The sequence below is a fragment of the Aquarana catesbeiana genome, linkage group LG04 (assembly GCF_042186555.1).
Source record: "Aquarana catesbeiana isolate 2022-GZ linkage group LG04, ASM4218655v1, whole genome shotgun sequence".
Lineage (NCBI taxonomy): Eukaryota > Metazoa > Chordata > Amphibia > Anura > Ranidae > Aquarana > Aquarana catesbeiana.
The window spans coordinates 185810284-185825291 of NC_133327.1; the positions used below are offsets into that span (position 1 = coordinate 185810284).

General features: G+C 41.1%; 1 protein-coding gene across 1 annotated transcript in view; it reads right to left on the reverse strand.

Moving 5' to 3' along the window:
• Nucleotides 1-6792: 6792 nt before the first annotated feature.
• The window catches only part of ERICH6 (glutamate rich 6), a 102056-nt gene continuing 93840 nt past the window's right edge, over nucleotides 6793-15008 (reverse strand). Inside the window, exons 13-14 of the mRNA XM_073625989.1 lie at nucleotides 13367-13607; nucleotides 6793-7222 (exon numbers count right to left, since the gene is read on the reverse strand). Coding sequence (XP_073482090.1) covers nucleotides 6941-7222; nucleotides 13367-13607 — 523 coding nt within the window. The 3' untranslated portion in view covers nucleotides 6793-6940. The remainder of the gene's footprint in view (nucleotides 7223-13366; nucleotides 13608-15008) is intronic.

Genomic DNA, 15008 nt, shown 5'->3' on the forward strand with positions numbered 1-15008 from the left:
TCACTTCTTTTTCCGTAACTATGTAGACTACCTTCCTTTAGCCATTTCTTTGGAAGAAGGATTTCTAACTTGAAATCACTTCTCTTGTAAAGACCCTTTATTGAGAATTTGGAAGATAGGGTGGTTATTAAACCTGACTCTTTGTACTTACCTTAAAGGGGTTGTAAAGGTGTTTTTTTTTTTTTTTAAAAATAACAAACATGTCATACTTACCTTCACTGTGCAGCTCGTTCTGCACAGAGTGGCCCCGAACCTGGTCTTCTGGGGTCCCTCGGCGGCTGTCTCAGCTCCTCCCCGCAAGCATTTACCACCTTCATGCGAGCTCTCTCGCACGGTGGTGAGTGCTTGCGGGCGCGCTCCCGTGATACAGCCGGCGGCTATAGCCGCTCGCTGTATCACTCGGCCCCGCCCCCCGGCGCGCCGCGTCATCGGATGTGATTGACAGCAGCGCGAGCCAATGGCTGCGCTGCTTTCAATCCATCCACTGCAGCCAATCAGCGGCCAGGGTGAGCGGAGGAACAGATGTCGGGAACGCGAAGCTGACTTTCGAGGCGTCAGGTAAGTAAAACGGGGGGGCTGGGGGCGGCGGTTCTGTCAGAAGTTTTTTCACCTTAATGCATAGAATGCATTAAGGTGAAAAAACTTTTACCTTTACAACCCCTTTAAGTATCTTCTAGTTTTCACAGGTTACAAGAAGTAGTTATTTCTAGTCTTTGTACCTCCCCCAGGTATTCGGAGGAGGAAAGATTTAAATTTCTGGATATGGAAAGATGTATACTGCATTACTTAGAGATTTCTAGTGAGTTTAGGAAATCCTTTCAGCTACTAGTTTCCTTTAGTGGTCCCAGGAATGGGAAAAAGGCCTCCAAGGGCTCCATCTACAGATTGATTAAGGAAATGATTTGTGAGGCTTACAGGTCTTCAGGTCAGGCCCGTCCTATCAGAGTTAGGGCTCATTTTACAAGATCCTTGGCCACATCGTGGGCAGAAAGAGCAGGAGCATTGTTGGAAAATATATCCAAAGCTGCTGTCTGGTCCTCCTCTCATGCCTTCATTAAGCATTATCCAGATACTCTCCAGCCAGGACCTCTCCTTTGCAAGGAAAGTACTACAGGCTGTCGTTCCTCCCTAAGGTATAGAATCTTGCTTATCCCCTCCAAGTAGCTGTCCTGGAAGATGAAGGGGGGAAAACCCCCGTTAGACTTACTGGTAATGGTATTTCCATGAATCTTCCAGGACAGCATCAAATTCTCACCCTATTTTGGCACTGGTTCTTTTATTTAACTTAGTGGTGGTGATTTAGAGAGATTGTTATTCCTCTGCCTTATGCACATTGGTGGAGGTTTACTTGATCTTCAAATCAACTGAGGGTCAGAGGAAGGGGAGAGCCTTTTAAATCATGTCTGATTTGTTTTTCCTGTAGAGGGCAGAGCCAATCATCTCTCCAATAGCTGTCCTGGAAGATTCATGGAAACACAGTTACCGGTAAGTCTAACGGGAGTTATACTGGCCATTCCCTGTTTCCAGAAAAGCTGCTTTGGAAGATTCGGGAGAGAAGTTTATCCTCCTATTGTTGTTACTGATTATCTTGGAGTGTCCTGTGCCCTAAACACCACTCCTGTTGAAATTCTTCAGCACTAAATTCTAAAAAGATATCCCCTAGACTGAAGCCTGAATTGTTGGTGTGGGGGGCACTTTTATAGCGGCCCCTCCAGGAGTAAGTGCTACAACATGAAGATGACCAATATTTGTGGGTCAGTTATTGTACTTTATAGATATTCTTCAGTTTGACAGAAATTCATTGATAAAATAAAGTAACAAACTATATTATTGTTTCATATTTTAGGTCTTTTCTTCCAAGAAAAGCTAAAGTAATATGATGTGTGGCCATTCACCATGTCTCTTCTCAAACACTCCTCTAAAGGCTTGGGGTATGGTAATTTTTTTGCAGGCAACAAGAATAAAATGACAAATCATTAAGAGTATTGAAATGTTATATTTATTTTTAAAAACTAGTATGAATAATAATACATTTCAGCCTTTTTTATTATTTCTGTACAGCAACAGGAGAAGAAGGGAGGCAATTCACGTGCCCTGTATTCGCATGTTGCTAAGGACATGCAGTGGGAAGTCTGGGCAGAGAGATGATCTCATCAGTCTATTGCTGCTCCCTCCCAATCCATTCACAGGCTGGGGGGGCAGGAGGGGTGACCTAGCTGTGTTGCTTAATTGCAGCAGAGAAAAGTCCCCCAGCTGAAGTGCTATATGGCAGTGCCATGTAAAGCTCATGACTGAATCAAAAGGAATACAAATTCATTGGCAGGAAAGACAGCTCCTGTCTTGCTACTGAAAGTTAAATACTTGTTGACAAATATCATGTTAGCACCACATTCATGTCAGTGTGCTGCAAATGTGGTGAATGCCAGTGAGTGTTAAATATATCCTTAGCAAATTAATTGAATATTTTGTGTATCCATAGCCTATTGCTGCAGACAGGCATAGAGGATTTTAGAAGGTAGACTTTGATGGAGAACAGAACATTTTCTAAGGCTCCATTCACACTAATGCGTTTTTTGATGCATTTTGCATTTTGCAGAAATGCATGGGAATTTTTTAACATGGGTTCCTATATACAGTCTGTATACAGTCTAAAAAAAAACTGTAAAAAAAACCCAAAAAAAACCCCGAAAAACGCGGCAAAAATGCTGTAAAAACGCTGCTCAAAAACGTGGCAAGCATCACAAAAAAAACTCCAAAAACGCTCAAAAGCAACATGCATAGATGTGAATCAAGCCTAAGGCCCCTTTCACACTGGGGTGGTAGTCTGCGGTAAAACAGCACTATTTTTAGTGCTGTTTTACCGCGGTATTCGGCCGCTAGCGGTGCGGTTTTAACCCCCCGTTGGCGGCCGAAAAAGGGTTAAAACCCCTCGTATAGCGCGGTATTGCCGCGCTGTCCCATTGATTTCAATGGGCAGGAGCGGTGAAGGAGCGGTGAATACACCGCACCTTCACCGCTCCAAAGATGCGGCTTGCAGGAGATTTTTTCTTCTCCTGCCAGCGCACCGCTTCAGTGTGAAAGCCCTCGGGTTTTCACACTGAACAAACAGCGGAGGCTGTTTAGGGGCGGTTTGCAGGCGCTATTTTTAGCGCAATAACGCCTGCAAACCGCCCCAGTGTGAAAGGGGCCTAAGGCTCCATTCACACTAGCGTATTTTTTGATACATTTTGCATTTTGCAGAAATGCACGGGAATTTTTTAACATGGGTTCCTATGGAACATGTTCACATCAATGCCTTTTTGTTTCTCTGCATTTTTGGAAAGGGTCAGGGACTTTTTTTCATGCAAAATGCAGCGTTTTGCATGTAATAGAATTCAATGGACAAGCATCAAAAACGCAAGTGCACCCTTTTTGCAGCGTTTTTGCAGCGTTTTTGATGCGTTTTTGCCGGTTTTTTTTTTTTATTTTTTTAAGACTGTAAAAAAAAACTGTAAAAAAAAACAAAAAACGCAAAACGCGACAAAAACGCTGCAAAAACGCTACAAAAACGCTGCTCAAAAACGTGGCAAGCATGAAAAAAAAAACTCCAAAAACGCTCAAAAGCAACATGCATAGGTGTGAATGGAGCCTTAGGCTCCATTCACACTAGCGCGTTTTTTGATGCATTTTGCATTTTGCAGAAATGCACGGGAATTTTTTAACATGGGTTCCTATGGAACATGTTCACATCAATGCCTTTTTGTTTCTCTGCATTTTTGGAAAGGGTCGGGGACTTTTTTTCATGCAAAAAGCAGCGTTTTGCATGTAATGGTTTTCAATGGACAAGCATCAAAAACGCAAGTGCACCGTTTTTGCAGCGTTTTTGCAGCGTTTTTGGTGCGTTTTTGCCGTTTTTTTTATTTTTTTTTTTTTATTTTTTTTATTTTTTTGTAATTTTTTTGTAAGACTGTAAAAAAAAATGAAAAAAAAAAAAAAAAAAAACGCAAAACGCAAATCGCGGCAAAAACGCCGCAAAAACGCTACAAAAACGCTGCTCAAAAACGTGGCAAGCATGAAAAAAAACCCTCCAAAAACGCTCAAAAGCAACATGCATAGGTGTGAATCGAGCCTTAGGCTCGATTCACACCTATGCATTTTTAGTGCTTTTTGCATTTTGCAGATTTGCTCTACAGTCCATTTAACATGGTTTCCTATGGAACACGTTCTGTAGTGCAAATCTGCAAAATGCAAAAAGCACTAAATATGCATAGGTGTGAATCAGGCCTAAGGCTGGATTCACACCTATGCACTTTTAGTGCTTTTTGCATTTTGCAGATTTGCACTACAGAACGTGTTCCATAGGAAACCATGTTAAATGGACTGTAGTGCAAATCTGCAAAATGCAAAAAGCACTAAAAATGCATAGGTGTGAATCCAGCCTATAACTGCGTAGGTGTGAATCCAGCCTAACACAGATTCAGGCTTGATTCACATCTATGCATGTTGCTTTTGAGCGTTTCTGCAGTGTTTTTTGTGGTGCTTGCCGCGTTTTTGAGCAGCGTTTTTGCAGCGTTTTTACAGCGTTTTTGACGCGTTTTTGCCACTTTTTTTTTTTTTTTTTTACAGTTTTTTTTTTAGACTGTATACAGTCCAAAAAAAAAAAAGAAAAAACCCAAAAACGCAAAATGCGTCAAAAACGCTGCAAAAACGCTGTACTTGCGTTTTTGATGCTGGTCCATTGAATTCTATTGCATGCAAAAGGCTGCATTTTGCATGAAAAAAGTCCCTGACCCTTTCCAAAAATGCAGAGGTACAAAAATGCATTGATGTGAACGTGGTCCATAGGAACCCATGTTAAAAAATTCCCATGCATTTCTACAAAATGCAAAATGCATCAAAAAACGCGTTAGTGTGAATGGAGCCACAATGCAGATGATGGTAGGGATAAGGATTTTAATTACTTGATGCTTTCAGTGTTCGCTAATAAGGTAACTGGCAGCAAGTAGTTAAATCTGTCAGTAGAAAAGAGATTTGATACCCTGTGTTTTCCTCTGCCTGGATTTTGTCCTTAAAGTGGTGTTCCGGCTGAAATTATACTTGTTAAATAAAAATACCCCTATAATACACAAGCTTAATGTATTCTAGTAAAGTTAGTCTGTAAACTAAGGTCTGTTTTGTTAGTTTATAGCAGTATTTTGTTATTTTATAAACTTACAGCAGGCCGTGGCCATCTTAAGTGTGGGCATCTGAAGCCAGACTGTATTTCTTCTTGGATCTCATCCTTGCAGATCTCGCACAAGCAGTGTAATAGGTTTCAGGTCAGGTTTCCATAGCAACGGCAGTGTCAGAGGAAGTTGCCGCCCCTTCCCAGAAGGGATTGCAAACAGAAAATGATGCGATGGGCCACGGCCAGGGAGGAGGAAGTGAAAAATGAATAAATCAGATATACAGTACGTGCTGAGAAAAAAAAATAAAAAATATCCAATTTGTTTACAGTGCGCAGTTTAGTGAGGGATGCTGAAGAGTTGTAAAAGTGGGTGGAACTCCACTTTAACCACTTCCTTAACCACTCCCGGAAGATTTTACCCCCTTCCTGACCAGAGCACTTTTTACAATTTGGCACTGTGTCGCTTTAACTGACAATTGCGCGGTCATGCAATGCTGTACCCAAACAAAATTTGCATCCTTTTTTTCCCCACAAATAGAGCTCTCTTTTGGTGGAATTTGATCACCTCTACTTTTTTTTTTTTTTGCGCTATAAACAAAAAAAGAGCAACAATTTTGAAAAAAAAAAAAAAATCACCAAAAATGTTTTTAAAAAACGAATTTCTTCATCAGTTTATGCCAATATATATTCTTTTACATATTTTTGGGAAAAAAATCACAATAATTGTATATTGATTGGTTTGCACAAAAGTTATAGCGTCTACAAACTATGGGAAAGATTTATGGAATTTTTATTATTATTTTTTTTTACTAGTAATGGCGGCGATCTGCGTTTTTTAGTGGTACTGCGACATTGCGATGGACAGATCGAACACTTTTGACACATTTTTGGGACCATTGACATTTATACAGCGATCAGTACTATAAATATGCACTGGTTACTGTGTAAATTACACTGGCAGGGAAGGGGTTAAACCCTAGGGGGCGATCAAGGGGTCAAGTGTGTCCTAGGGAGCGATTCTAACTGTGGTTGGGATGGGCTTCCACTCACATGACGGCGATCAATGCACCCGATGACAGGGAGCAGTGATCTCTGTCATGACACAAGGCAGAATGGGGAAATGCCTTGTTTACATAGGCACTTCCCTGTTCTGTGGCTCCATGACACGATCGCCGGGAGACCAGCAGACATCGTGTCCGCCGATCCTGCGGGCACGATCACGCTGTCCTGCTAACCCCGCCAATTAAAGGGGACGTACAGGTACGGCCATTTGCCCACCGCTGCCATTGTGCCGACGTATATCGGCGTGCGGCGGTCGGCAAGTGGTTAAAATCCTTGCAATGTACAGAGATCCCCCAGAGGGGAATGGTTTTTTCTCAACAAAAGTGGAATTACTTTTTAACTTCAGCCAGACACTGATTATACTTTTTTAGTAAGTTTTGTGATTGACTTGCCACTGCCACAATGTAGGTAAGTACCACTTTCTCTGTGGTGTTACCACACTGCCCCAACTGCTGAGTGGATGATGAAGGTACAATAGCACCCCAATTAAGTCATCTTTGAACCCTCCCCGAGAATCCTTGTTTTTTGATATACAGCTGATATTATAATGACGTGATGAAAAAATTACCACTAGAAACATTCAATTATGCTTTAAATGACATGTTTATCATTAGTGAGTAAGTGGTAGATCTGGGAAAAGGCCACGGATTTATTTCATTGTACATGAAGTATTAAAAGGTCACCATAATTTATAGGAAGACGGTATGGAATGAATGCTAATCATGTTCTAAGTTAGGAGGTCACGTAATTGCGGAGGGTATCTTGGACTGAGGAGCTGACGTCTGTGCTAATGTCACAAACACTACAGAGGTGAATGAGTTTCTGTGCCTGAGCCACTAGAAAGGAAGGAGGCTTGAGCCTGTCCCATTGTTTCTTCGATGGAGAATGTAAACACTCATAACATTTATTCAGTAAGCTGAGGAACTTGATTTTGATTGCAAAGAGAATAAGTTCATCTTCTGCTGTAGAAAGCGATGTTGTTATACTTTGTTTATCCATTTCAATGTCTTCCACCTTTCAAAGAAAAATAGCAGAGTATGGAACAGTGAAGTAGAATAAGGTCATTGTATTACATTTACGTTCTGTAATTGGTGACATTTATCTTATTCAGGGGATAGTGAAGAAAAAACAGAGAAAATCACAATATACCTGTACTATTTGAACTGAGTATATGGGAAAGTGACATAGAAAGGGGGACACAAATAACACAATACATGACTCTACCCATCATTCCTATCATACAATTCATGTACAGTGGTACCTTGGATTACGAGCATAATTTGTTCCAGAAGAATGCTTGTAATCCAACGCACTTGTATATCAAAGCGAGTTTCCCCATAGGAGTCAATAGAAACTCAGATTATTCGTTCCACAGTGACTGCTATTGTATGCAGTACCGCATGTGGCCAGAGGTGGGGGGGCACCGGAGACACACGGAAACACTTGGAGACACTCGGAGAGGCTTGGAGACACCCGGAACGGAGTGTTTCTGAGTGTCTCTGAGCGGCTCCGAGTGTCACCTGTGCCCCCGAACCTCTGGCCACATGTGGTACTGCACAATCCAGAGGCTTGAATCCTGTTCATTTTGTGAGACAACGCTCGCAAACCAAGTCAGGATTTTTAACCGCTTCCCGACCGCCCACTGTATATTGACGTCCTGTTTTTTAAAGATGGATATCTCGGTAACGGCAGCAGCTGCTGCCACAACCGAGGTATCCATCTTTAGGGCCGGCGATTCTGTACACGATAACGGTGGTCTCTGCGGCGGGTTCGCCGCGAGATCACCGTTATCGGCGGCGGGAGAGGTGCCACCCCCCCTCCCGCCGCTCTCCCGCGCCCTCCGCCGCTTACCGGAGCCGTCGGTAGCGGCGGAGGAGATCGGGACCTGTCACTGCTGAGGTACTGAGACGAGTGAGGCCAAGATGGCCCCCACCCGTCTCTATACCATGTGACGGCCGGAGCGACGTCATTACGATGGCTCCGCCCACTTCTCTTAAAGGCACAATTTTTTTTGTGTCATTTTTTTAAACGACTTTTTCTTTTTTTTTTTTTTTTTTGCATTTTAGTCTAAATATGAGATCTGAGGACTTTTTGACCCCAGATCTCATATTTAAGAGGACCTGTCATGCTTTTTTCTATTACAAGGGATGTTTACATTCCTTGTAATAGGAATAAAAGTGATCCAAATTTTTTTTTTTTTTAAAAAAGTGAAAAAATAAATAAAATAAAGTAAAATAAATAAAAAAAAAAAAAAAAATTTTTAAAGCGCCCTGTCCCGACGAGCTCGCGCGCAGAAGCGAACGCATACGTGAGTAGCGCCCGCATATGAAAACGGTGGTCAAACCACACATGTGAGGTATCATCGCGACCGGTAGAGTGAGAGCAATAATTCTAGCCCTAGACCTCCTCTGTAACGCAAAACATGCAATCTGTAGAATTTTTTAAACGTCGCCTATGGAGATTTTTAAGGGTAAAAGTTTGACGCCATTCCACGAGCGGGCGCAATTTTAAAGCGTGACATGATGGGTATCAATTTACTTGGCGTAACATTATATTTCACAATATAAAAAAAAATTGGGCTAACTTTACTGTTGTCTTATTTTTTTTTTCAAAAAAGTGAATTTTTTCCAAAAAAAGTGCGCTTAGAAGACCGCTGCGCAAATACGGTGCAAAAAAAAGTATTGCAATGACCGCTATTTTATTCTCTAGGGTGTTAGAAAAAAAACAATATATAATGTTTGGGGGTTCTAAGTAATTTTCTAGCAAAAAAACCTGTTTTAAACTCTTAAACACCTAGAATCCAAAACGAGGCTGGTTTTGAAGTGGTTAAAAAACAATAGCTCGTATTGCGAATCGCGTTACTCGCAATCCAAGGTATTACTGTACTGATGTAGTCTAGGAGAACAGCATGCAAAACAAGATAAGGATCACTTGGTAGTAACAATTTAAAAGAAAAAAAATGGTAAATAATGTCAGCAATTTAGACAGCATTTTTCTGGGATGTGTGTGTTTGGAGCTGTCTTTTTTTTTTTGTATTGTGCCTGTGCTGTTTTGTAAGTATTATTTTTAAGATGAAAATGTTGCTTTTTTAAAACATGAATAATAATTTTTTTATTGATTATAACAATATGATAATCCCTCTTCTGAGCTAGATGAAGTGTAAATCCCTTGCAGGAATAATCAAGTAGAATACACACACATAGGGTTGCACAAGATGCTTTCTTCTCTCTCACACACACAGAATGACAAAGGCCTTTGTGCTCCTCCTCACCCTCTGCAGAGGTGTTTAATTAGTCACTGCTGTTTTCCCAGAAATTTGAATCTATATTATGGATGATTTAAGGGCTGCATGTAGCATAAAGTCTAAGTTCACCTTTAAGAAAAAAAAACAAACATATTTTTGCAAGAAAAATGTTGCATTTATTATTTTATCTCCTGCACACTGTCACATGGGGGGGGGGGGGGGGGGGACTCTGGAAGTGGGGAGGGGGGATGATTAGTAGAATGTTACACCTTAAATATGAGTGTAACATATTCCTAAAAGTGGAGTTAGCCTTTAACTTGCATCAATAAGGTATAAGGAACAACATGCGATTACATTTTTGTGCTGAAAATAGACCCATGGCACTAAATCTTGCCCTTTATTTTTCATATTATTGCATCAATACATGAAAGTGGCTGGTTTTCTGTGTTCTATGCTGGCTAATGAAGGAAATAAAGAAAGCACTTCTAAGTGCAGTGTTATGCCCTGTACACACGGTCGGACTTTCCAGCGGAATATGTGCGATCGGAGCTCCATCGGACTTTTTCCATCGGAATTTCCGACACAAAAAGTTTGAGAGCAGGCTATAAAATTTTCCGACAACAAAATCCGATCCTTTAAATTCCGATCGTGTGTAGACAAATCCGACGGACAAAGTGCCACGCATGCTCAGAATAAATTAAGAGACGAAAGCTATTGGCTATTGCCCCGTTTATAGTCCCGACGTACGTGTTTTACGTCACCGTGTTCGGAACGATCAGATTTTCTGATAACTTTGTGCGACTGAGTGTATGCAAGACAAGTTTAAGCCAACATCCGTCGGAAAAAAACTATGGATTTTGTTGTCGGAATGTCCAATCAATGTCCGATCGTGTGTACAGGGCATTATACTGTTTATTGGAGGGGTAGGTGTACAACGGGCTCATCTGACAATCAAGGTGAAAGCTCAGGTTCCTGTCCCTGTGGCTCAGATACCGGTCTGAGGAAGGAGCGTTGTACACATGCTCCGAAACGCGTTACTGCCCACGATCTGATGTCACTTCTGGTTTTGCACTCCACAAGCGTGGTGTGCGTTCCACCGCCACCACCTCCGCCAGATGACAGATTCCACTCCTAATGGTTATCGGGTCCACAACCCTGCTGACCAGCAAGGGAACTCACAGTCACAGGGACAGGAACCTGGTCTTTCACCTTGATTGTCAGATGAGCCCATTGTACACCTACCTCTAAGTGGTTTTAATTGTGTTGATCCAAAAAAACAGTATAATACTGCACGTAGAAGCGCCTTCTCTATTTGCTTTCTTGCCAGACAGAGTTGCTTCCACTCTTAGAAGAGCTGCTGGGGTGCCAGTGTTTTTAGTGTTTACCACCCCTGCTTCCACTTTCTTTGGATTCCAAGCTCCATTCACATTGACTCAGAATCCATTTGACAGAAGTGCCCTATGTTCTATGTTCTGTGATGGCTGAGGAGGTCTTTCAAGTAAGTAACAATACTTTCAAGAGGAGAGAGCCCTGCTCAGGTGCACATAATAACAGTAAAGGCAAACATTTCAGTCTAATATCAGTTTTAACTTTAAAGTGACAGGAAACCTGGAGATCAGCTTTAAAGCTCAATAAACTCATACAAAAGAGGATTAGGGCAAAGTATACCCAAAAAGTGATAAAATGCAACTCTAGGCATTTCTGCTAGAAACAGTTGATTAAGACTATGGACCTTTAAGCCAATTTTGGCAAAACTCTTCAGACTGTTGAGAAGTTTCTGGAAGCACAAAACCTTCCAGAGCAAGCAGACAGGACTGCCTGCAATGTCCACTGGCAGAAATCAAACAAAGAATAATGAGGCTTGTTTTACCATGTATATAAGTTCTGTACCCTAGATCAATGATTGCCAAACAGCCCCCATATGACTGTAACCCAAAATTGTCCCAAACAGGGGGGGACCAAAAAGAAAAGCGGGGCTCACAGGAAAGGCAATCTAGATAAATGTATTAAATTCGAATGAATATTTATTGGTACAAAATTGAAAAACATGGGGATATGTACAAAAGCATTACCTATAAGTAACATTGCCCTGATAAAATTGATCGATACTTAGATTGACCTAGGTATCGATCAATTTTATCAGGGCAATGTTACTTATAGGTAATGCTTTTGTACATATCCCTATGTTTTTCAATTTTGTACCAATAAATATTCATTCGAATTTAATACATTTATCTAGATTGCCTTTCCTGTGAGCCCGCTTTTCTTTTTGGTCCCCCCCTGTTTGGGAAAATTTTGGGTTAATGTCCACTGGCAGCAGCTTGTCCATAGCAAGACACTCTTAAACAGGTCTAATTTTCTCCAGATGCTCCAGCAATGCAAAAAAAACTCTTCTGGGCCTCCAACCCTGTCTTCTTTTCTAGTTCCAGGCCCTCCCCAGACAGCAGGCCTGTGAGGCATCAGCTTTCAACACAGCCCCCTATCCTGGCAAGCAACCAGGAGGCGAGGACCTTTCTGGAATAATACCCCCAAATATTTGTAACTTTTCCCAGCATGCACCTCCTAGTGGTTGGCCAGGGGGACATAAATATTTATAACTGTATCAATTATCTCACCACGCTGTGAATAAACCTAAAAAAAACAAAATACAAATCAACATGCAAGATAATAATAGTGTTAGTCTCTCCGCAGCCTCCTTATTAATTGAATCTTGGTAAAAGAAGACATTTTTACAGTTCATAGATTTCAGAGGCGCTGGATATCAGAGTGTCTCTAAATTAGGAGTGCCAGACTGTTCCAACAACGATCCCCCGACGTCTCAGTTGCAGTGACTTAGAGTCCGGAGTGTCTTGAGCAGTTGGGTGAGACGCTGATATACCAGCTTACTAGGAGACTTGGGGATTGATTAACAAGGATTGTTGCGTGATCTTAAGATGTTTCGTGCTCATGTTTTTAATTCATTTGTAAGTAGCTTTTAATGATCAATACATTTTAAACAATTATTATGGTAGTGCACTATGGGAGCTTTTCTGTTATTTGAGATACTTTTGTATGGGAAGTGTGTGAAGCACATGGAGTATCTATGAACCAGATGATATATCAGGGTTTTACAGTATGACACGTTCCTGGTTGTCTTGCACAACTCCTGGTTGCACCAAGCACTGGCTTGTAAGATGAATCACCCCACAGTCACTTCTCCACTGTGTAGCAGGATCAAGTCCCAGAATAGTGGAGCGTGCTCACTCTTGTCCTCCTGGCTCTTCTCCAGACTGACCCAGGCTCTCTCTCCCTTGAGAAGTGCCCCTAGCTAAGCCTAGCTGGGACCTTGATGTTTTCCAAAAATAAGGACCCCTGAGGCTTCTCCTCTATCTCCCTGCCCCAAGGGCAGAGCCCCCAGCACAGGGGTCTCCTTTAGTAGGCTGGACCATGGAACTCTGCACTCTGGCTGCCAGGCCTCAGAATATTTATAGGCTTCCCAACAACCTACTAGACACACCTCTTCAGGGATTGGCTGGAGATCCATACATATTACGGTTGCTCTCCCTCCCATTATACTTCCAGAAATATCCAGTAGACAGGGAAAGCAGCAGAACAGCAGCCTGTGAGACACTGAACAGCACAACTCAATCAAACCCTGCTCCACTGATTACAGAGGAGCTACCGACATTTGCCTAGAAGCCTACTCTAAACTAGTAGGGTGCTACATCTGCATTAGGTAATGACAGCACAAGACTGGCTGGCCTATCAAAACAGTGACTGAAAGAGAAGCTGCCCGTGTTGCTTAAAAAGAAATAACATTTAATCTTTTTATGTTTTTTGTGGACATGAGGAAATAAAAATACCATGATCACTAGTCACTAAGACAAAACTAACAGTGTGTAGTTTAATTGTTCATACAATTAGCACCATCTTACCTGTGACTTTTTTAGCTCTTTTCTTCCAACACTGAATTTGGCTTGCTTCCCCATAGCCAGAAAAGATACATAGATCTTGTCTTGTGCAATTATTCGAACACCTACTCGAAGATTCAAAGATATGAAGATTGGCTTGAACTGAACACAGGGTTGTTTGGAATCACTGCTTTTCCAGTGCCATCTCCTGACTCTTCTGCCTGCGCTGTCCAAGTACTGTCCTCCCACTGCATTTATATTCATCCTAGATATTTCAAGACACAAATTTAACAGTGACACACTCTTCCTCCTTGATGTCAAATATGCCTGCACTGTCAAAGAGTGGTAGCAGGATAAAGGATGGGGATAGTTATGGGCATGTGGGTGAGGAGACTAACAGTAGTACTGCTGCAAAGTACTGTATGTAATAGTAATCCTTAGAAACAGGCTGTACACAAAATTATATACTACTTTTAACAACATTAGAGTTACTTTTACTTGTTACACAGAATAACAATATATGATATGTTTAAAGTAACCCTCTTCTGATAAATGGGGGAGCGCATACTTATAAATAAAATACATAAACATACAATGTATGTCATGTAGAGCAGCTGAGTGGTATCATGATGTCTGGCTCTTTAAAATGCCCACATCTAATGTTTGCCTGTTTAAAAAGTCAAAAGTTTTCATGGGAGGGTGCTTACTTTATCAATTGACTGTATTATAAATTCAAAGATAATCTGCACTGGGATAAACTTACTTCAAATGCAACAAATAAAGCTGCCACTCTGCAATTGGGAATCATGTCAAAAAAGTTCAATTATCTAAAGCAGCTCTAAATTCTCCTTACATATGATTACTACTTCTTTACCAAAATTGTAAAAATAAACAGATACAAACACACTTCATATACAAATTAAGTGCAACAAAGTGCTTCAAATATGAAACACATGCAAATTTAAAGTGCAAGTGCAACCGAAAATTCAAAATCTGTTCATAAAAGTTTTGGCAGATACATAATTTGCCAAATAGCAACAGTTCATATGCTGACTCGAAAACAGGAGCGTGAATGCACACTCAAAACGGAGAGAGACGGTACAGTTACAATACAATACAAGGAATCAGAAGGCCCTGATCGTCAGAGCTTACAATACTAAAATGTAAAGCTTTATTGATATATAGTGGTAATTTGAGTTGATAAATTAAGTCACATCTCTTCTTGGAAGCTTTAGGAAGCATTACTTTAACATCAGGTGCTGCATATGTATTTTACATATGTCAGAACACTGTATGCTCTGTACTCTATATATCCCTGGCCCTTGTACTCTGTAAACTGGAAGTACAGCGTTACAAAATGTGCAGCACAGCATACACATTGCAGTGATCAATGGTATGCAATGCACAGTATATTTTGTGTAATCCTGACCTCCACACACTGTATGATATGCTGTATGTTACACACCCCTGACTGCCATATACTTTGCTGTACATTACATACTCCTAACTTCACTCATTACATACTTATGATGTCTGCATTTTGTCCTTAAAGTTGTAGTAAAGTCTTTTTTTCAACTTGTACCTACAGGCCCATAATAAGGTTTATCTATAGGTACAGTGAATATCTCTGTTTAGGAGATATTCACTCTGCATGCAGCTGGTGACG